Source organism: Wyeomyia smithii, chromosome 3, assembly GCF_029784165.1.
Source record: "Wyeomyia smithii strain HCP4-BCI-WySm-NY-G18 chromosome 3, ASM2978416v1, whole genome shotgun sequence".
NCBI lineage: Eukaryota > Metazoa > Arthropoda > Insecta > Diptera > Culicidae > Wyeomyia > Wyeomyia smithii.
The window spans coordinates 248485064-248508179 of NC_073696.1; the positions used below are offsets into that span (position 1 = coordinate 248485064).

General features: G+C 38.5%; 1 protein-coding gene across 2 annotated transcripts in view; it reads left to right on the forward strand.

Moving 5' to 3' along the window:
- LOC129726504 (protein tipE) overlaps positions 1–23116 on the forward strand; it is a 92056-nt gene that overhangs the window by 45312 nt on the left and 23628 nt on the right. For both annotated transcript variants that reach the window (XM_055683296.1, XM_055683297.1), the window contains exon 3: positions 9567–10974. In XM_055683296.1, the coding sequence (XP_055539271.1) occupies positions 10202–10974 (773 nt within the window). In that variant the 5' untranslated portion in view covers positions 9567–10201. The remainder of the gene's footprint in view (positions 1–9566; positions 10975–23116) is intronic.

The following is a 23116-nucleotide window of genomic DNA, read 5'->3' on the forward strand; positions in this document are numbered from 1 at the left end:
ATTCAAATCGGCAAGGACCTGGCAAAACAGTTTTCGGACGTAACCGAAATTACAAAGGTTAGACCGAACAAACTGCGAGTTGTTGTGAGTAGCTTGAAGCAAGCAAACGCAATTGCTAGCTACGAGCTCTTCACGAGAGAGTACCGCGTGTACATCCCTGCCAAGGACGTGGAGATCGACGTTGTGGTTACCGAAGGAAGCCTCACGGTCGATGACATTTTGCGTCACGGGGTTGGCTGCTTCAAGAACCCCCTGATTCAAGATGTAAAGATACTGGATGTCAAGCAATTGCATTCAGTATCCATCGAAAAAGGGAAGAAGAAATTCTTCCCTTCAGATTCCTTCCGTGTAACATTCGCCGGATCCGCACTGCCGAACTACATCTCTTTGGACAGGGTTCGTCTGCCTGTACGCCTGTTCGTACCGCGGGTCATGCATTGCCAAAACTGCAAGCAGTTAGGTCATACAGCCACCTACTGCTGCAACAAGGCACGCTGCAGCAAGTGCGGAGGCAATCATGCTGAGACCGCTTGCAGTGAGGATACTGAAAAGTGTCTTTACTGCGAGGGAACTCGGCATGACCTTTCGGCGTGTCCCGCGTACAAACAGCGCGAGGAAAAAATAAAGCGTTCCCTCAAGGAACGATCAAAGCGCTCTTTCGCAGAAATGCTGAAGAGTGCTGAGCCACCCTCGACAGGAAACATCTTTTCCTTTTTGCCAACCGATGAGGGTACATCTGACGATCCCCTCGAAGGGTGTTCTTATGCCATGCCAGAAGGATCTAGGAAGAGGAGAATGATCAACTCTCCTAATCTTTCTCGCAAAGGTCGCAAGATAACCCCTAGCGGAATGACCAATAAGCCAACACAAAAAGGAAGCGGTGAAGGAAAACCGAAGCAAGTACCTACCAGTTTTAATTTTAAATCAAACCAGGAGTACCCACCGCTTCCTGGGGCACCAAAAACCCCTCGTGCACCCATTTCTCGATCAGAAGATAAAAAAGAAACAGGGTTCATAAAATTTTCTGATTTTGTGGACTGGATATTTAAAACATTCAACATACCAGATCCCCTACAAAATATTCTTCTTGCCCTTCTTCCTACAGTGAAAACCTTTTTGATGCAACTAGCAGCAACTTGGCCCCTCATTTCAGCTATCATATCTTTCGATGACTAATACGGCGAAAGAGGTTAGGAATTTTATCACTGTATTACAGTGGAATTGCAGAAGTATCATCCCCAAATTCGATCTATTTTCTCATTTAATAAATACATACAATTGTGACGCATTTGCGCTCTGTGAAACCTTTCTCAATTCAAACGATCAACTCAATTTCCACGATTTTAACATTATTCGTCGAGATCGAGACTCACACGGTGGAGGGGTACTTTTAGGGATTAAAAAGTGCTATTCCTTCTTCCGAATCGACCTCCCCTCGATCTCGAATATTGAAGTCGTTGCCATTCAAACGAATATGAATGGAAAAGACCTATGCCTTGTTTCGTTATATATGCCTCCATCCGCGCGGATTGAACAGAAGCATCTCACTGATATAGCAGAGTTGCTTCCCGCGCCTTTTTTGATATTGGGAGATTTTAATTCTCACTGTTCGCTATGGGGGTCGCTGTACGACGACAACCGATCTTCTTTAATCTGTAACTTGATCGACGACTTCAATATGACAGTTTTGAATACTGGGGAAGCGACACGTGTACCTAATCCTCCAGCACGTGAAAGCGTGCTTGACCTATCCCTTTGCTCGACATCACTAGCGTTAGATTGCCGGTGGAAAGTAATCAACGATCCCCACGGTAGTGATCATCTTCCAATCGTTATATCAATTGCTAATGGTTCAACTTCCCCGAACCCAATCAATATTTCCTACGACCTTACACGTAATATTGATTGGAAGTGTTATGAGTCTATTATAGCGCAATCTATCGAGACTCACGAGGAACTTCCTCCGGAGAAAGAATACGCGTTCTTAGCTGGCTTGATAATCGACGCCGCGACTCAAGCTCAGACGAAACCGATACCCGGGGTAACGATTAGACAGCGCCCTCCCAACAAATGGTGGGACAAAGAGTGCTCTGAGCTGTACGCGCGAAGGTCCACGGCGTATAAGGACTACCGGGAGTACGGCACTGTCAACCTGCTTCGAAAGTACGAGGCACTGGGCAGGCAGATGAAGAGCTTAGTAAAGGCGAAAAAACGCGGGTACTGGCGGCGGTTCGTAAACGCGTTGTCCAGGGAAACAGCGATGAGCACTCTTTGGGATACCGCCAGGCGCATGCGGAACCGTGACGTTTCGAATGAAAGCGAGGAGTATTCAGATCGCTGGATACTCGATTTTGCCAAAAAGGTCTGTCCGGACTCTGTACCGGAACAGAAAACCTTTCGCGACGCGTTATTAGTAACTACGGAAGAGCCTCCATTTTCGATGTTGGAATTTTCAATGGCTCTCCTGTCGTGCAACAATAAGGCTCCAGGGTTAGATAGAATAAAATTCAACCTGTTGAAGAATCTACCCGACTCTGCAAAAAGACGCTTGTTGAATTTGTTCAACAAGTTTCTTGAGCTAAATATTGTTCCGCATGACTGGAGGGAGGTAAAAGTCATTGCTATTCGGAAACCCGGGAAACCTGCCTCTGATCACAATTCATATAGGCCGATTGCGATGCTCTCTTGCCTCCGGAAATTAATGGAGAAAATGATCCTCTTACGGTTAGACAAATGGGTCGAAACAAACGGGTTACTTTCAGATACTCAATTTGGCTTTCGCCGGGGCAAAGGGACGAACGATTGCCTAGCGTTGCTTTCTACTGAAATTCAACTTGCCTTTGCTCGAAAAGAGCAAATGGTTTCTGCGTTCATGGATATTAAGGGGGCTTTTGACTCTGTCTCTGTAGAAGTTTTAAGCGCGAAACTTCATTCGCAGGGACTTTCACCAAATTTGAATAACTTTTTGCTCAATTTGTTGTCAGAAAAGCATATGTATTTCTCACATGGCGATTCGACAACTTCCCGAATTAGTTACATGGGCCTCCCCCAGGGCTCATGTTTAAGTCCTCTCTTATATAATTTTTACGTCAATGACATCGATGAATGTCTTGCAAATTCATGCACGCTAAGGCAACTTGCAGACGATAGCGTTGTATCCATTACTGGTGGCAAGGCTAGCGACCTGCAAGGACCATTGCAAGATACCTTAGACAATTTGTCTGAATGGGCTCTTAAGCTGGGTATCGAATTCTCTCCGGAGAAAACTGAGCTGGTCGTTTTTTCTAGGAAGCATAACCCAGCTCAGCTGCAGCTCCTACTAACGGGTAAAACGATCTCTCAGGTTTTAGTCGCTAAATATCTCGGGGTCTGGTTCGACTCCAAATGCACCTGGGCTTGTCATATTAGGTATCTGACACAAAAATGCCAACAGAGGAATAATTTTCTTCGTACGATTACCGGAACTTGGTGGGGTGCTCACCCAGGAGACCTTCTAAGGTTATACCAAACAACGATATTGTCAGTTCTTGAGTACGGCTGTTTCTGCTTTCGCTCCGCCGCGAACACGCACATTATAAAATTAGAGAGAATACAATATCGTTGTTTGCGTATTGCCTTGGGTTGCATGCAGTCGACCCATACGATGAGTCTTGAAGTGCTAGCGGGTATTCTTCCGTTGAAACATCGTTTTTGGAATCTCTCTTACCGGTTGCTAATTCGATGCACAGTTATGAACCCATTAGTAATTGAAAATTTCGAGAGGTTGGTCGACCTTCAATCTCAATCCAGATTTATGACTTTATATTTTGACTATATGGCTCAAGATATTAATCCTTCTTCATACGATTCCTCCAATGTCGCACTTTTAGCTACTTCTAATAATGCTATATTCTTCGACACCACCATGAAACAAGACATTTCTGGTATCCCGGATCAATTGCGACCCCAAGAGATCCCTAAGATTTTTTCCAATAAGTTTAAACATGTTAGTTATGATAAAAGCTTTTACACTGACGGATCTAATCTAGATGAGTCCACTGGCTTCGGTGTTTTCCACGAAAATTTTACCGCCTCCTACAAACTCGATGCTCCTGCTTCCGTGTACGTCGCAGAACTTGCTGCTATTCAGTACTCTCTTGGAATCATCGAAACCCTACCCATAGACCACTACTTCATCTTCACAGATAGTCTCAGTGCCATTGAGGCTCTGCGATCAATGAAGCCTGTGAAGCACACCCCGTATTTCCTGGGGAAAATACGGCGGTTTTTAAGTGCTTTAACAGATAAAAATTACCGGGTTACCTTAGCGTGGGTCCCTTCTCATTGCTCGATTCCGGGTAACGAAAAGGCTGACTCTTTAGCTAAGGTGGGTGCTATTGACGGCGATATTTATGAAAGACCATTTGCTTATGATGAATTTTATAGCATTTTGCGTCAGAGAACACTCAACAGTTGGCAATCATCATGGAACTCAGATGAACTGGGACGGTGGCTACATTCCATTTTTCCTAAGGTATCGACGAAAGCATGGTTCAAGGGGTTGGATGTAGGTCGGGACTTCATTCGCGTGATGTCCAGACTTATGTCCAATCACTATACGTTAAACACGCATCTCTTTCGTATAGGGCTTGTAGACAGTAATCACTGCGTTTGTGGCGATGGCTACCATGACATCGAGCATGTTGTTTGGTCGTGTACCGAATACTGTGGTGTTAGGTCTGAGCTTATAGATTCCCTTCGGGCCCGAGGAAAACAACCGAACGTACCCGTTAGAGACATTCTGGGAAGCGGTGATCTCCAGTACATGACACAACTATACGGGTTTATAAAAAATGCTGGCATTAAAATTTGATTTCTTTTATCTATTTGCTAGAATACAATTTCTGTCACAAACTGAAAGAGAATGATACACCCGGCTGGAGACACTAAAATGAAGACTCGGCATCTCTATGTTTACGCAGACACCTCAGACCAAAACTGCTCAAACAGAACATCACTGGTTAGCCACGTACAAATGAATACATTCTGTAATATAAAATAATTAAAAACAAAATTGTAACACCCCTCCTCTCACCTTAAATCCCCACTAGCTCGTAGTCGGCCGCGAGAATAAAGAAAAGGCCTCCCTCTTTTCCCTGCTAATTTAGAATTTAAAAAAAAAAATGTACTTGGCTCAGTTAAACATAAATTGTATCGTGCCGTGTCAAATAAACTATTTAAAACTTCATCAATAGCTATATTTTTTTCCTGTATAATTATAAACTATATTTAGAGAGCAGGTTTGTGGAAGTTTGCTTCAATTCGTAAAAAAAAACTTGATGCTGATTCATAAATTTAGGTCCTGTGATTTCTGAAAATAAAGCGAATAAGTAGAACCGCATTAAACTAACATACATGTTTGCTGTTCTAGTGTGAAATCAGCATCATTGTTATCTATTACTGTTTCCCCACGTTCGATTATCTCTAAAAAAAAAATTCATTCACTTCTAGCCAGCATTTAAAAATTGGTTTGTGATCGAAAAACTAAGACTCATGTACTCCAGTGATAACATTCATATTATTTGCAAAAACCACGTCAAGCTTTAATTCAATGATCGTCTTTGGTAACCTCTCTGAAAACTATCTTTCAAATTCATTTCATTCATTATTGAAATTGGACTTATGATGGTATACGATTTGTAACTGACTGGCCAAATATGTATAAAGTAATAGTTAGTATAACAAAGGTTTCTGCACCACTAGGTGGATTAATTTAGGTTTTTTGTGTATGTTAGACTTGTTCAAAACTTTTACAACGTCTCAACATTTTGAATTTTTGTATTAGCATTTTTTTCGTCTGTTCAAGTTATTAATATTTTAATTTTCTTGGCTTCCTTTCATTTTATGACTTCTTGAGGTTTCAAGTGTTTTAATTTTTTTTTAACATTCTAGGTTGTTTATTTTTTGATTTACTTTGGTTTAAAAGTCAGAAAAAAAATTCAGCTTTTCAAAACTTGTCTAAATTTTTGACTATTTGACTTTTATTTGGTGTTTTGACTGCTTGACTTTTTGCTCTTATAAATTTTTGATTTTCTTTCTCTGTAACTTTTTCACATTTTGATTTAGACTAAACTAAATTATTCTTTGATTATCTTTTATTTGAGCTTTTTAACAATCTGCATTTTGGGTTTTTTGCCAGCTCGAATATTTTTTTTTTGGCCTTTCGACTTCGACCTCCGGATTTTTCGAATTTTTTTTCGACTTTTCACCTGTTTTTTTTATATACATATTGAGTTTTCGTTTTTTTAATTGAATAATTGAATTATCCATTAATTTAGTTTTTTATTTGATTTTTCTACGTTTTAGTTGTTTTTTTAGTCTAATTTTTAGTTATGTTATGCATGATTTTTATTCTTTCAAGCTTTACTCGACTTTTTGATGTATCTATTTTATACTTTCTGGGTTTCTAATTTTTGACGGTTTGCCCTTCAACGTTTTGATATTAAGGTTAATTACTTTTCCACTTTTCACTTAATTAGTTTTTCAATCTTAGATACTTTTAGGTTTGATTTTTGATAACCTTTGAATTGTTTATTTTTATCTTTTTATATTCTTGACCTTTCGATTTTTTGATTTTTTTATTGCTTGACTTTCAGACTTATCAACTTCTCGAATTTTTGAAGTTCTGCCTTTTGTTTTTATTTTTGACATTTTGGCATTTTTAGCTTGAAGTTTTTTTTTGAATTTTTGACTTTACTTTTCTACTTTTGATATTCTAGCTTCTTGATGTGGTAAACCTAAATTGACCTTCGGACTTTTTAATCAATATTTTTTGCCTTCTCAGCATTTTTATTTTTCCACGTATTGACTTTTCCACTATTTAAACACTATTGACTATATACTAAGGTCGCTTTTTACGTGGTTTTTTACGCGGCTTTTTTCACGCGGATTCCGGAATTTACGCGGTTTTTTTTTCACGCGGATTCCGGAATTTACGCGATTTTTTTTACGCGGATTTCGGAATTCACGCGGTATTTTTTTTTGCCCGGATTTGGTTTCCCTTCACTCGGAATGCAAAATTAACGATGGTTTTTTTTACGCGGATTCCGGAATTTACGCGGTTTTTTTTACGCGGATTCCGGAATTTACGCGGTTTTTTTACGCGAATTCCGGAATTTACGCGGTTTTTTACGCGGCACGTATCCCCAGCGTAAAAAGCGACTTTAGTGTATTTCATTCACATTTTGACTTTTGATGATCCTTACTTTTAGATTTTTTGTTGTTGTTGACTGTTTTTTTTTAAATTTCGAATTTTTTATTCAATGACGTTTAAACTATAGTCTTGTTATCTGACATTTTAACTCTTTTATATGAGACATTTTTACTCTTTTACTTTCTGGTTTTTTTCATTTATCCTTTTGCGATTATTAAACTTTTTTCAGCATTTTCATTTTTTCACAGTTTTCTTGTTGATTTCTGTTTTTTTTTTAATTTTGACTTTTTGATTTCTTGATTTCATACTTTTTTTCTAATTTGTTAAATTTTTCGTTTTTTGTTACCTTTTTGATATTTTGATTTGTGACGTTTTGATTTTTCGCCTTTTGATTTTTTGACTTTTTGAATTCAATTTTTAGACTATTGAATTGCTTGGCTATTTGTTTTTTATTTTTTTAAATGTTTGACATTCCGGTTTCTCGACTTTTTGATTGTTTTAATTTTTTGTGTTTCAATTTTTCGCTTTTTGTCTTTTTAATTTCTTTTAACATTTTGTCTTTGACGCTTTTTTTAATATTTTGGTTTTGAATTTCGATATTTTTCCCTATTTGAAACTTTTTCGTCTGGTAACGGAATCTAACTGTTTGTCTGTTCGGTTTGTGTGGTTTTACATTGTCTCATTTTTACGTGTATCAAATTTTTTAACTTTTTCATTACCTAACTTCTTGGCATTTTGATCTTTTGACATGATATTATACAGTGTTTTTTCGCTTTTATCAACAGTCGGTTTTATCACTACTTGCCAAATTCACGCTCGATTTTCTCACGGTTTTTTCTCGTTTTTATCACGCTTTTTAGCTTTTAGACTTTAAATCAAGAATAATGGACTTCCAGTTGCAGAAAATGTGTTCGAAACATCATTTTCACTTGTGCCTTGTGTCCTTGCATGTGTATAGTTTTATGAACTCAATTTATTGGATCAATTTTCTGAGGTTACCAAGTGTCATATCTGTTACGAATAATTTGTGTCATAATATTGAGAAAAATTAACCGTGAAATACGTATTTTATTAACTTTGAAGCAAAAATTACGTACTATTCGAGTAGTTGAGAAAGAAGATCTGTTAACAACTCAAACAGCGTGGATTTAAAAATTATAAAATCTAGCGGTTCCACAATTTCACATAAACAAGCATTAGACTCTGCATTAGACTATGCTAAAAAATGAGAATTCTGATATTGCATGTACAATAGCTGTGAGAAAGTCCGCTAAAATTCAATGGAGAAGAATATCATAAACTTACCTTTCTTGTTTATTAATTTGTATCTTGAGCTTATATTCCATTCAACTATAAAAGTGCATCATTTTACTCAAAATATCGCAAATTTCAATTGAATCCAACACAAAAAATTCAATTTTTATCATTTCGTTGAATTCACGGTTTCGCCAAATTCACGGTAAAATTTTGTTTGACCGTGATAAAATCGAAAAAGCACTGTATTTAGTTTTAGACTTTTTATTCTTTGAACTTTTTGATTGTTATCGTTTTACCTTTTTGGTAAAAAGAAATTCATTTGATTTGAAGCAAAGCTTCTTGCAAATGGTTTCGAGGTATAATGTTGGTTTGATACGAATCCTGGCTCGGGAGTGACTTGTTATTGTAGACAGTTGATAGCTCCTCAATTATCCCGTATCCTAATAGTTGGCTGCGAAGTCTGTGTATAACAAACAGAAAACCAAGTTCCGTCCGAAACGTAACACCAAGGCTAAACTTTTTGATTTGAAGCAGAGTAACTGTGAAAGACAGAAACTCATATAAAGATTTTTTTTTCACTATTTGAATCAGCATCAATACTTTCATTGTAAATGCTTATTGGTATTGTCAGTTCAAGTTTTACCAATTTCTACAGGTAAAGATTTTTGTTTAAATTTTCTAATACCAGCTCATCTTTGTTTGACTGAGATAATGTTGTGGTATTGTTTGTTTGATTGTGGGTGAAATTTTCCTATCAACAGACCTACATAATAATATTGATTCTTTTTTTTTCGTCGAATAAACAGAATCCGATTTTGGGCTGTGTTTCAGTCATAGACAGACATTCTATCGGACAACTGTTGTGGAAAACCCCATTTAAAAGATTACAGCGATTGATGCCCCAAACTTAAAGGAAAGAGAAAAAAGGGTACATAAGTACACGCACATATCACACCATGCCTCAGCAAGCCGCCTGAATAAGTACCATTCAGGAAAATTTTTATTGCCAGCTCTGTCTCGGGAGAGAAAATTGTCACCCACCAGCCAGCACCAACACCACCCGGTTCAGATGAGAACGAGAGCGCTTTCAATCAGATTTTCACATTTGCAATTTCAGAGCATCTCGATCCGAGCGCGAGCGCCAGCAGACGGGAGAAAGTCTTGCGAAAGCTTTCCCTCTTTCTTTGCTCTCCACGGAGAAGGGTTGTTTGTGTGCACGGCCATCGTGCTGGTCTTCGGTGTAAGTGCATTATCGGACAAAGTGGGTGACCAGTTCCACCCGCTCATCCTCTGTGTGGAGAAGCTCACAAGTCCGCTGCCTGCGGCGAAGAGTTCGAGAAGCAAGCAAATGACAAAAGTGCACAGTGAGGAAAGAATCATACAATACTAGCCCAGAGGTTAACTTTTTACAAGACATATTGCGACACAGTTAATATATCTATAGAAGTTAGTTTGGAAACGATACAGGCTTGTGTGAGAAAAGTTGGAAAAAGAAAGTGTTAAATATTGTATTTCGACGAAGCTAGAAAAAAGCAAGCAATGGCTCAAAAGTGCATGAAAATCTGTGTATAGTGTGTGAGTCGATCGTTAATGGATACGGTGAAACTTGGATGGGGATGAGGCGGTCCACCGTCCAAGCCGTTTTTGTCGTCGTCGTTGTTGTTGTTGTCGTTGTCTCAAAACAGTTCTCAGACAGCGCCAGCAAAGTGGAAGAAACCAGGTGCAATTTTCTGAGCGGCTGCTGTACCAACAATGAGGAGTGGTAGCTCAGAACTTCTGCTCGAGCAACAAGCAGAAGAGCTACGAAAGAAGAAGCTGCTAGAACTAGCGGCTGCCAAGAAGGCAAAGAATGGTCCAGCTCCGAAGCGTACATTGCGCGAAAATGCCAGTTTCTACACCACTTCCAGTCTGGCGTTCCTGTCGGTGACGGCCGGAGCGTCGTTGCTGTTTCTGGTTCCACTGTATGTCGATCCGGCAATTTCGACGCTGGTCGGCGACTTTGTCGAACGGCCCACAATGTGTGTTACAACCAGGCGTGAAGATATGACCGGTCTGTTCAATTGTTCATGGAGTTCGTGCCGCGAGGGTTGCACCTCGGATGTGTTCAAGTGCACTCATATTTATGTGACGTTTATCGACGATCTGAACTTTACCTTCCCGTTCAATGCGACGCCCTCGGAGCTGTTCAATCTGACCGATATCGAGCGTTCGGATGAGGCCATCCTGCTGGTGAACATCAAAGGCTGCGGCTATCCACCGACGGTCAAGTGTAAAAACTTCACCGACATGTACGGCTTCGAGGGCGCAGTGTTTCCGTGCTACTACTCGAAGCAGAACAAAACGGTCGTCATGACGTCCTACAGCCGGGAGGACCAGGTCCAGACGATCATCCATTTTTTCGCGATTCCATTCATCATTACAGTGATCTCGTCAGTGTTTCTCTGCATAATGCACTGTGATTGTAGGTGTAAGAAGGAGCGACGACGGCGGCACCGGCATCGAAGGCCTAGGATAGAGAATCTCAGGTAATTGGTTTTTTCTTTCCTCATTAAAATGTTCTTCCACATCCATATGCATTTTAGATCCAAATCTACTTCTTATAAACTGTTGGTTAAAGAGCATTTCCAGTCAAAAACGCTGGAAAATGTCACTTAAAAATCAACTTGGTCGATTAGAATTCCGTTAAGAAAAAGTTGTGTGTATTTATTAACGAAAAGTACACTCAAAAACTGCATGCAAAATCATGCTTAAGGACATCCTACCAACATTGATGAAACTCTGAAGGCTATATTGGAGACTGAAAAAATGTTGGCGTATGTGGGGAGTACTTCGAAGTAGATGAAATTGAGATTTAGTTACTGCCAATGCAATTGTTAGAGATTTTTATTGCGCTGCCTAATTCTCTTACTATTAAGAAGAGTATTGTTAGTAAGAAATCAAAAGAAATAATTATTGGTTTCTGTTAGACTCTACTAGAAATTTGGGAAATAAATTGTGAAATTCAGTCCGCGCAAATATATATATTTCGACTGTGACATACAGTCATCCTCAGTGCTTATGTGGTAGACCATGTATGTCACAGTCGAGGTATATATTTGCGCTGACTGAATTTCACAATTTATTTCCCAAATTTCTAGTAGAGTCTAACGGAAACCGATAATTATTTCTTTTGATTTCTTAAATCACTCTGCTAAGACCAGTGTTATGAAAATAACTGCAAGACAATGACAGCAAATTTTTAACTGATCCGGCTCTCATTGTATTGCACAGCTCTCTCTGTTTCCCATACGTTCGGTAAACAGTCACTGACGACAGCAACTGACGACAGCACACATGCAACTGCATACGGGCTGTTAGTTTTCATCTCCTTATGTCTGTTGGTTATTCCAAGCTGTCGTAAATGACAGCCTATAATCTTCCGACATCCTTCAGCACGAATTCGAACGGGATGTCAGGTAATTATGATACTGTCGTGTTGGCGATGAAAGAATGAAAGAGAGATGGTGCGAAGCACGTTTTTTCTTACGTGGGGAATAATATCAACAATGGAAACGGTTTGCTTTGTATTCAATATGCCACCAGCCTGTGAAAAAGGAGAAACGAAAAAATGCAGGGGGGATCTATCTGTCAAACATCGTGTAACCGACATATTCGGCAACATGGCGTTTGTTTTGGTTTCTGTTCCTTTTGGTCATGAAAATGATCGATGTGAAATATTATAGAATTGGAACGTCTTTTTATCAAAACTCGAGAAACCGCGGAAAACTTTCATGAATGTGTTGTGTAGTGATTTTTCCCCCATTATTGTTCATAGTTACAAACATCACGGACCAACAAACGTCATGGACCAGAGTTGATCTGCGATAACGCACACATATATGAAATTTTACAGCAGTGAATCCCCTCTGAAAAAATGCGAGTCAATGACAGCCGCAGCCGATCAGCAGACTGTCACACTGAGCAAACTAGGCTGTCATGTCCGGAAGAACAAAATACATGCGCAAGAATGAACTGTCGTACGCAACACAAGACAGTTTCTTTGCCTTGTTTAAGCTGTAGCTGTATGTGAGCTCTCATGAACAGCTCATGCTTGAGGCTCTTAGAGTGAAAAGAGAGAAAAATCGTCAGTATAATGTCGCTCTCCAGTCATTCTCCTAAGCTTGGCTATGACGCTCGGTATAGGTTTTCCAAAAAAAGTATTAATAGTTTTAATTTCGAGAAACTCAATGATGTAGATACACTATTCTGTTTCTTACGATAGGGAGACAATTCGAAAATAAAAAAAAGCTTTCAGCTGAGCAGAACTATATAGATGAAAATATAATCAAAATTAGAAGCAAATGTGTACAAAAATGTGCTCTATAGCCAGATAAAGGGACATTTTTACAGCTTTTAGAGCCACTATTATCATTGCGGAAAAGCTCTCGTTCTGTTGGCAAACGGATTTCAACAAACAGTTCTCCGGCCAGCAACATGTCAGCGGTAAGGAACTGTGTACACAGAAGAAGCCATCATCATGTTTGCCGTTTATTCGTGATTCGTTGACATGCTATCATTGCTCGGTGATCAAACGGGTTTTATGTGCGGATGCATGACCAGTGGTGAGTGCATGTGAGACCACCACGGACAACGGACAGTAGCAGTAGCGCAATGCCTCTATAGTGTGTAAAGACTTTGATGGGCCATGATGTGTGCCCATCCCAGGGTGCAGTGCAGCGTGCCGTTTTTTGCCCCTGCTACCGATAAACAAACGAATGGTCGAGTGAATTTCAGGGCTCACAAAATATCTGCTGTTCTAGTGGATAACATTTTAGTTTCTATAACTTTTTTGGCGTTTGGCTTACGACCACTAAAATTTATAATGTTCAATAAAAAAGGTATTGGCCAGATGATTTCTGGAGCGAATTCTGGTGTGTAGTTTTCTAATGATCATAGAGCTCATTTTTGAACAGTTACTCAATAAATTGTTATATTTTTGGTTCGAATACAAATTTGTGCTTGGAGTTAAAAAAAGGGGTTTTTTGAATTGATTTGAAGTTATAGTAGTTTTTTTAAATTAGAAAGCCAAAGACTTTTCAGGCCGTATAATACTCGAGCAGTTGACGATGACAGAACTCGCAACGGAACACAGACTGAACAGATGTTGACTTACCTTAATATCACGAAGACAGTAAATCGACCGTGACATGTGAATTGAATATTAGAGTTCCAAGTTTAAACCCTAAAATATGACAAAAAACCGAAACAGTAGCAGGAACCAACACTAGGCTCATTAATCGCAATGAAATAACGGCTATACCCCCGCTGTTCATTTTGGGAAGCTATATGGGAAATTGTCACGCAAATCTGGTTGAAAGCGAAAATTTCTTCCGAAAGCGGGCGAAAGAGACAGTGACAGTGTAAGTGAGTCATCATAGCGAAAAGTAGGCTGCTATTTTGGCTGCGTGTGTAATTGTAGTGAACTAGAAATATTTTATGTTGTTAAAATAGCTAAGAGAAAGGATTAGCAAGTAGTACCGCGGTTTTGACAGACATCATCGTACGATGAACGGCAACGGACGAAACAATAAAACCAACCATAATTTTCTTTTGCAAACTTTTTCTTTTAATCCAATAATTAATACTGGTGGTACAGTGCCTTCACAACTATGGGTCAGTCAACGTGTTGTCTGAATGGTCAAAAATTAATATAAAATCGGCAATACTGCAGCTGATGTGTGAAAATCGGTTGAGAAGAAAAATATTACTTACATATCAAAAACACAATTATGGGTCTCATTTGACATTCAAGATCATTTAGTCTATAAAATCGTCAAAATCCATCACAAAAGTTATTTTATTGTTGTAAAGCCTTGATAATAAGTTATTTTATTTAGTCTTGATGCATTTTCATGCAAAAGTATTGAAAATAGTTAAAATATTGACTGACCCACAATTATGTACCGCAAAATGTAACATTATTACAATTACCTATGGGTTACTTCGTATAATGCACTGGGTGGAATTAATATTTTTTGTGACATTTGCAATTTTAACCATTTCAATCGTATAAATAAGGTTACAACCGAGTTAAAAAAATACCATAGCTAATGAAAATTGCTCACTTTCGTGAGAATGTATTTTCGTAAAAGTGACCCATAATTGTATCTGACCCATATTTGTAGAGAAACTGTATAATAGGGTGTCCCCAAAAAAATCGATGTTGAAAAAGTCAAGGTGCTCAGCCCTAAATTAAAAGATAATGTTTTTTATAGCATTTCTGTAGAACATTTTGACTTTCTAAAAAATCGTTTTCAGGTTGCCCAAACGTGATTTATGGAAAAATGACTTTTTCAAAACCACCCTTTTGCATTTTTTTCGAATCTGTTCGACTCCTACAATTTTTCATATATTTTTTTATTTTTGTGGGATTGTTTTTGAATATTTTGCATGGTTTGGTTCAGCATCGCATTCAATTATTTGGCTCACAGAGCCCATTGAACATCACAAAAAAGTCTCCTTGCTAAGCGGGATTCAAGACGAAAATTTACATGAAAAAAGATCCTTGATATCTTATCGGGGGGCTGAGATATTGGCGTTTATACATGTGATGGAAAACTATGCATTTTATCAAAAATGCCACTAAAGCTCAATATCTCCATTGCACAGTGTTTTATTTTGCCGTTTGTGAGTATAATTTCCTAAACAGTGATTCAAATGTTGATTATAGCTATTAGGTATGTTTGGAGAAGTTTCAGGATATTCAAAAATGCATCTTTGAATGTAAAAATATGGGTGATCAATCCACCAATGAGTGAGATAAAAAATTTACTTTTTAATCAGAATAAGATAGACGCAAGCTGTCTTCAACAAAGTTTTAGGTAATCTTAAAACAAGAAACTTTACCAAAGACATCATGTTTCTATCTCTTACATATTACGAGCAACATTGAGTTTTCCATTAGAAGGCACTAAAAATCACAATTTTCGTGCTAACTTTTTTCGCAGATTTTTTCGAATTTTCAAACCTCCTGTTAAGTTATCAGCCATCCAAAAACGCATTTGTTTTCTGAACATTGTTGTTTTTTATCTCCCAAAACTAAACAGGTATCAAACATATTTGTTAAAATGCATAGTTTCCATCATATTTAAAAATGCCAATATCTCAGCTCCCCGATAAGATATCAATCTCAATCTTTTTTAATGTAAATTTTTGTCGTAAATCCCGCTCTGGAATGAAAATTTCAGTGCTTGATAAAAAAAAATTAATTCGTGTTTTGAAGGGTTTTATCTAAAACTGATAAAAAAATTTATTTTTTTGTGATGTTTAAAGGGCTCTGGGAGTCAGAAAACTAAATGCAATGCTGAACTGAACCATGCAAAATATTCAAAAAAAAATCCACAAAAATAAAAAAAATATATGGAAAAATGTAGGAATCGAACAGAATTGAAAAAAGTGCAAAAGAGTGGGTTTGTAGCTTAAAAAAGTCATTTTTTTTCATGAATCACGTTTGGGCAACCTGAAAACGATATTTTAGAAAGTCGAAATGCTCTACAAAAATGCTATGAATAACATTATCTTCCAATTTAGGGCTGAGCACCTTGACTTTTTCAACATCGATTTTTTTGGGACCTCTACTGTATAACCATTGTTTCGGAAAACTTTAGCTACTCTTCGCGGCATGTGCTGAGAGGAATAGTCTACCACCATGCTTCCTGAATTTTAACTCACAGTTTCCCCTTATATTTCGATTTCATATGACTCACGGATTTTATACCGATCTACCTTATATTCTCTACTGAATTGATATTAGGCGATAGAGCCGGTAACCGCATAACATTAATTTTGTCATCTTCAAACCATTTGTCAGTATGTTTAGGGTTATATTGCCATTTTACCGGCATTTTTCATTACGCATGTGGCGGCTCAGCATACATGACATGTACCGGTCCACAGTCTAAAAATGGTCCACAGTCAGAAAATGGGACTAATCCCATACCAGGAGTAATATCCCCAGACCTTCAAACTGACTTCGAAAACAACATTTCACATTTGTCATCAGTTAAAAGAAAAGTGTTCACATCAAAATATCATTGACTTGAATGAATTAAAACACAGTTCATGTTTGCAAAGTTCAATTAAAAATCAGCTAGAGACATAAAAACTGATTAAAACTTATGTCTATTTTCAAAGAAAATCTTAATCTTATCTTGGGGGGGCATTGCGCAGCTCGATTCGAACGATTTTCGCTATTCTGGAGTAGGTCACATACTGCTCAGGCTTATATGTATATTTGCTTTTATTAAATTGTTGAGGCTTTTGATGCATGGAACATTGCCAATTTTCATATTTATTAGGCGTATTAGGCGTACATTGTTAGGAGATAATCGACGTAAACGCCGAGTTCCTGCGCGTATGTGTCGGCCGGGGGGATTAAAGCGGTTGTTCGTAACGCTTCGGTGTAAACGCGTATTCAGCCCGGGCGAGTTTTGCTGATATATGGACTTCCGGCGTGTGGTGATTTCGCGAAGTGAACCCAGATATTTCATCATATCTTTCTCATCTTCATCAACGTTAAGTCGGAGACTGCTCGCGCGTTGCATCTAAATTATTACATCGGAAATCGAAGTAGATTTCGTTCAGTCGATAAATATCAATATCATAGTATTATCTACAGATGGATCAACAACGCGCAATAGTTTAAGGTATAAAGAGCATCACCTTACGAGGAGATATACGGTAATTTGAGGTTGTCTCGGTTTAGTCAAAAATCCTGTATCCTCGCGTACGTTTTATTGTTGCGGTGTTACATTGTCAAACTAAATAAGTTCGAATCACATTATGAATATCGTGGCGGATGTAATAAACTTGTAGACGCGGCACTTGTTCTGAAGAACCCGACATTAGCGCATCGTTTACCAAAACGAACCCTGCTGTATCCCTTCCCCTTTATCCAACATCCCAGTGATTTCTCGTGGAAGTGCAGAGGTGTTCTCGGCTTCCAATAAAGCGAGTATCACATCAACATATTCCTATACAAACTCCTTCTTTGACCTGCATTCGGATGCGGCCGGCGCTGGTATTGCCTAATATAAAGATTTAGGTCACCTGTTTTTACACATTGAGGATGCATGTTGGTCCCAAACATCATCTGTTGGTTCTTTGTGTAATTACAGCTGATCTGGCAATAACGGAGTAGCAACCGCGGGCGGTCAATCATGCTCATGCTCATGCTCATGCTCTGGAGTAGGTCACATACTGCCAGTTATGCTTCAAGCTTAAAAGGAGCTGTCATTGTCATTTCTCCTGCGGCTCATCAAACCCGCAAAGTCGAAAAAAATACGAAAAACGAAACATAACGTCCCCCAGCGATCATTTAGTTTTGTTCGAGTTGCTCGAAACGAAATGCGCAATGTCACCCCAGGAGTTTGAGGCCTGTTTTCTGCGGCGGATTAAAATAGGCGCTACTGCTTAAGCCGTTCCTTACCCTACTTGCACAGTAGGTGTAGTGCGGCTTCGTCTTTCAGTCCACAGGAGCGGTAAATCCTTTCAATCCTTGTTGAAATTCCACAAAGAGATTCCAAATCCTAACAAAAGTAGGTCCCTCTTATAATAAAACTGGTCTGAGTAACGTAGGATATGAATCATCTTTTCCACTCTTTGTCTATAAATATGGTCCTTAGAGTGCCAGTGAAAAGTATGAAAAAATTTTGACCTCTGACTCTCTCGGATTTCGGGAAGTTTCAAAACAATCAGAGGTGATAAAAAATGCACAGGAAAGGTAGATTAAATTCTCGGAATCGAAACCTTGCTTTTTGATGCAAAATGTCTTAGAAATACATAAAACGTTAAGATCTGGTATTCCCGCAATATTTATTAAATCGATTTTCTATGACTGAAAAAAAAAAAAATTCGAACTGGAAAAGTCTCACAGTTTGAGGTTCTTTCCTAAAAAAAATTTTTTTTTGAGGGCAAACAAGATCTGATCGTTTCATGCAGTTCCAAGACATTTAGCATAAAAGAATCGCTTTCAAAAATATCATGTTTAATCATCGACGTTTTTTCTCAAATTTTGCGTGAAAACTTTTTCCGAAAAGATATAACTTTAGAGTCCTATCACTATACGAAATTCGAGTAGTAGATTCGGTTGAGGAGTAATTGTAGCGACGAAGATAGTAAATTAAATTAACTGACAAATATGAAAGGTAGAAACTACGAAAAATATAGTTCAGCAAGTGGGAGTAGTAGATTTTCATATGCACCCTAATGCTTCTGTTCGTGAAACTATCCGTCATCGCTCCCGCTGTTTGCCATTGAAATTAGTTATCAGTTTCTTTCCGAAAACTGATCAATCTATTTTTATTGTTTTAATGTTTTTTATTAATTCGAATCATTGAACCATGTTTTCAATTTTTTCTTCTCTGTGTAACGTATGATAGTTCTCTTCAGGTAATTGTAATTTGGCGATATTGGTAGGATAGGAAGAGGCTCGGTATGGTAGAGTAGTAAGATTGAAATAGGTAAAACACACACAAGCACGGATATAAATGATAAGCGTATCTCCTACGTATCTTATGCTGATTTCTTATGGCCACTATGAAACTAGAAAATACTGAAATAAAATTCGAAAATATCTTTTCCAAACACCTTTTAGGCAGTATCAATAATTAATTGCCATTTTTTCAAATATGATTACGATGAAAGCTTGTTTGCCGGTAGCCTAAGTTTTCAATTTTTTCTTCTCTGTGTAACGTATAATAGTTCTCTTCAGGTAATTGTAATTTGGCGATATTGGTAGGATAGGAAGAGGCTCGGTATGGTAGAGCAGTAAGCTTGAAATAGGTAAAACTCACACATTAGCACGGATATAAATGATAAGTGTATCTCCTACGTATCTTATGCTGATTTCTTATGGCCACTCTGAAACTAGAAAATACTGAAATAAAATTCGGAGATATCTTTTCCAAACACCTTTTAGACAGTATCAATAATTAATTACCATTTTTTCAAATATGATTACGATGAAAGCTTTTTTGCCGGTAGCCTAAGTACCCAGGCAAATAAGAACAAATTAATTTTCATTGAAGCCTTAATCTTTCCTGCTATCCTTATAACAATTGCTCATTTGTTACATTCTGGTTTCTTAATTGTTCACATTTAATGTTATTGTTTTAATTCAGGGTTGTTCGCCCTCGACAGTTTTTTAGTTTCGTTGAGTCACTAGCACCATAAAAAAGTGCTGTTTCGATTTTATCGCGGTCAAAAAAACATCCTCAAGAGAATCCAACGAAACTGTCGACTCGGTGAAATGATAAAAATCAGTATTACTGACGTTGAATTTGAAAATCTAGTAATTCAACCAGGGAAAAGTAGTCAGGTTCTGAGCGCTTATTTTTCAGTCATTTATAATCAGGTTTTCGAGGTTTTGGCATCAATCGATCAGAAATTCTTTTACGGTTAAATTTATTAACAAAAACAAACTATTATTTGAGATACACTATTGAAAAATTGGTAATTAATATCGATTGTCTAAATCATACCGCGCAGCCAATCACTACCTCTCTTCCCAAGCACAGTCGACACTAACGGATACAATCAGTCTGACTTTGTTGTTATTGTTGTTGTCACTTTCTGTTTTCGATGCTTATTTGCGTTCCTTGTCATTCCATTTCTTACTTAGCCCCTCCTTCTTTCTAACTAACTGACGAAGCCTTGATATAAAAGGTACCGTTCGAACATTTCACCCCATCAGTTCCATTACTAAACCGTACCGATTACATACGGACGCTAGGTGTTAGCAGTTGAAACGAGGAAACACAAAAGAGTACCATCTCGTGTCATCTCGTGCCGGTTTCACCCGTAATGCTGGTGGCTGTTAGTAGTACATGGCTACTGCAAAATACTAAAATAGCTAGGCACCTTTTGGAGCCTCGAAGTTTTGTAATAGAAGCGTTGCAATTCCCTCTACTATTCGTTTTAATGGAATATAAGAATACGGTAGTCAACGTCATGCGGTCGTGTCTTGAATACCACCCTCCTACTATTTTTTGTTAGATTTCAATGCTATTCTACAAAAAATACTAACCTCCATCATAGCGGCTTTTACCTTTTGCCCTAGCTTAATGCAGGGCCAGCATCACACTATTTTCCCGAGTGGGTAGTAAGAAATAGGGAAGGTTCATGGGTGACAAAAGCGTAGCCAGGGAGTGGCAAGCTATACATCAACAATAGTATGTCAATGGAATGTATAAGAAAAGTTTGGTTTTGGAATATACCCTATCGATATTGAGCCGCTCCATCTCGTTTAACGATCGCTTCGGAAAGTGAACCGACGGCAGATCAGATCAGAATACGGTGCCTTCGCCCTTATGGTATTTCTTGCTGAACGGTGCAACTTCCGGCAGGCAGTCCGGAGCGAAAAAAGGGAGGCTTTGACATCCTCTTCTCGCTGATTGCGAGCCACAGCAGCACCTTTATGGGGAACGTAGAATGTGAAATGATTTTCACCTCGGATTTCACTTCCTTCGTGGGGGAAGTAAAATACGAAGTGCCCTGCCAGTCGTTGCCATCCAGGTTAAGATAGGTCTCGTCGTCTATCACCACCGCCACGTTGCCATTCGCTGGGAAAATCGACGCGACCATCTTATTCAGCCGTTGCCGTTGCGTTATAGCCTGCAGCTCCGAGAAAAGTGGGTGGGACTGCCGCCAGGTACTTTTTTATGTTCGCCAGGTACTTTTTTACTGTTTGGCCGGTTGCATCAACCTCCCGACCAAACGCATGCAGCGATGTAGCCACTTGTCCCTCGTTCTTTCTCTTCAGCATCCTTCAGAGCTTTTTGTCGCTCAGAGTCGTCAGCAGTTCGGAACCGGACTTCGTTCCGATGCTGTGATTGCTGTCTAATAGTGCTATGTTGTAGATGCCGGAACGGGTGTTTCCGGCGTCTACAAAGTGCCGTACGATGTTCGTATAAGACGCGGCGGGGTACCGTTCCTTAAACGCGCATACTTCATAACGAAGTAGCTTCACTGTTTTCGGCATCACGTTAAAGACCCAGTTACACACACGACTTAATAATGCCTTCTTCATACAAAATAGAAGGCGTGATGGCGATCACGCCTCTATTTTGTATGGAGAAGGCGTCATTACGCCGTGCGTGTATCTGGGCCTTAAGAGTTCGAACCAATTTTTGTCTGCTGACTCATGGGTTACTATGGTTTATGCTGCATGGGAAATTTCGTCAGTGCGTGTAAAGGTAAAACCACGAAAAATGTCCGATAATTCCGTGTGGGTAAGTACCCACAGGGATATTTTCCGAGTGCGTACTATTACCCATAATACCCACATCAACAGCCGGCCCTGGATTAATGGTATCTTCGAAGCAATTGTTTGTATGAATGACTCACATAATCTCAAATTGTCAAACGTTCACTATACTAAAAATAGAAATCTACTTTTTTATGTTAAGAGATAGAGGAATGGTTTATTTGGCAAAGTTCTAGAAAATTTAAAAATATTAAACTTTGCTGAACAAACTAAGTTTCCATCTTCATTGAGCACAAAGTTATTAGGTATATAATATGGATATTACTTCAAATTTAGTTTCTGTACTTAATTCTTGTAAGTCGCATTTTACTAGAAAATTTTGTTTGGAAGAAGCCAAACTCTAAGGTAAAGTATTCACATCATGATTCTTTTTTACCCTTTAATTTATTGAATCTAGCTAAAAAACTAAAGCTGAAATATGCTATAACTTTGTAAGGAAAAGTCCTGGAGATGTGAGGTTTTGGGCAGAAGATGTATTTTATGTGTTTCAACAATCCAAACCCAGGTTGCTTTTCAAAGGCAACTAACAAAAGTTAAAGACAGGTCGGACTCGATTATCCGGAACATCAAAAAAAAGTTAATATAATCGAATCACAGAAAAATCACAGAATCACAGAAAAAATATTCAAATTTGCTATTAACGAACATAAATCATCTGTAAAACTGAAGAACTTATCAAGCAAATGGAATCAATGGATGAGTTGTTGAACAAAAAATATTTCCATGGCAGTTTGATGCCCCTCCCTCCTCTGGAAGGGAGGTTTCCTATACAAACGGAACAGGAAAATTTGTATAACTCGAGAGCTAATCAAGCATAAAGAATCAAATTTGGAGTGTGGTGGTTAACCCGAGCAACAAATATTTTTGTGGTAGATCGACATCCCTCCCTCCACTAAAAGGTAGGGCTCCCATACAAATGAAACACAAATTTCTGTATAACTCGGGAACTAATCAAGCAAAAGTAACCAAATTTAGCACTTTGAGGTTTTTGGGGGCAAGAAATGTTTCTTAAATGATATGACACCCCTCACTATTCTTGAAGGGGGGGGGGGGAAGGGGTACATACAAATTTTTACATTAATCGAGGACTAATCAAGCTTATAGAACCAAATTTGGCATCTGCAGGTTTTTTTACCACAAAAGATCAACACAATGGTGGTCCAAATCTTACAAAAAAAATCTGCAGGTTTTTGGAAACAAGGAATATTTCCATGGTGGTTCGAAACCACTCCCTCCTCTGGAAGGGAGGGTTCCTATACAAATAAAACACAAGTTTTTGCATAAACCGAGAACTAAACAAGCAAATGGAACCAAATTTGTCAGGTGGGTCATGTCATGTGTTTTTGGGGGTAAGAAATTTTTCA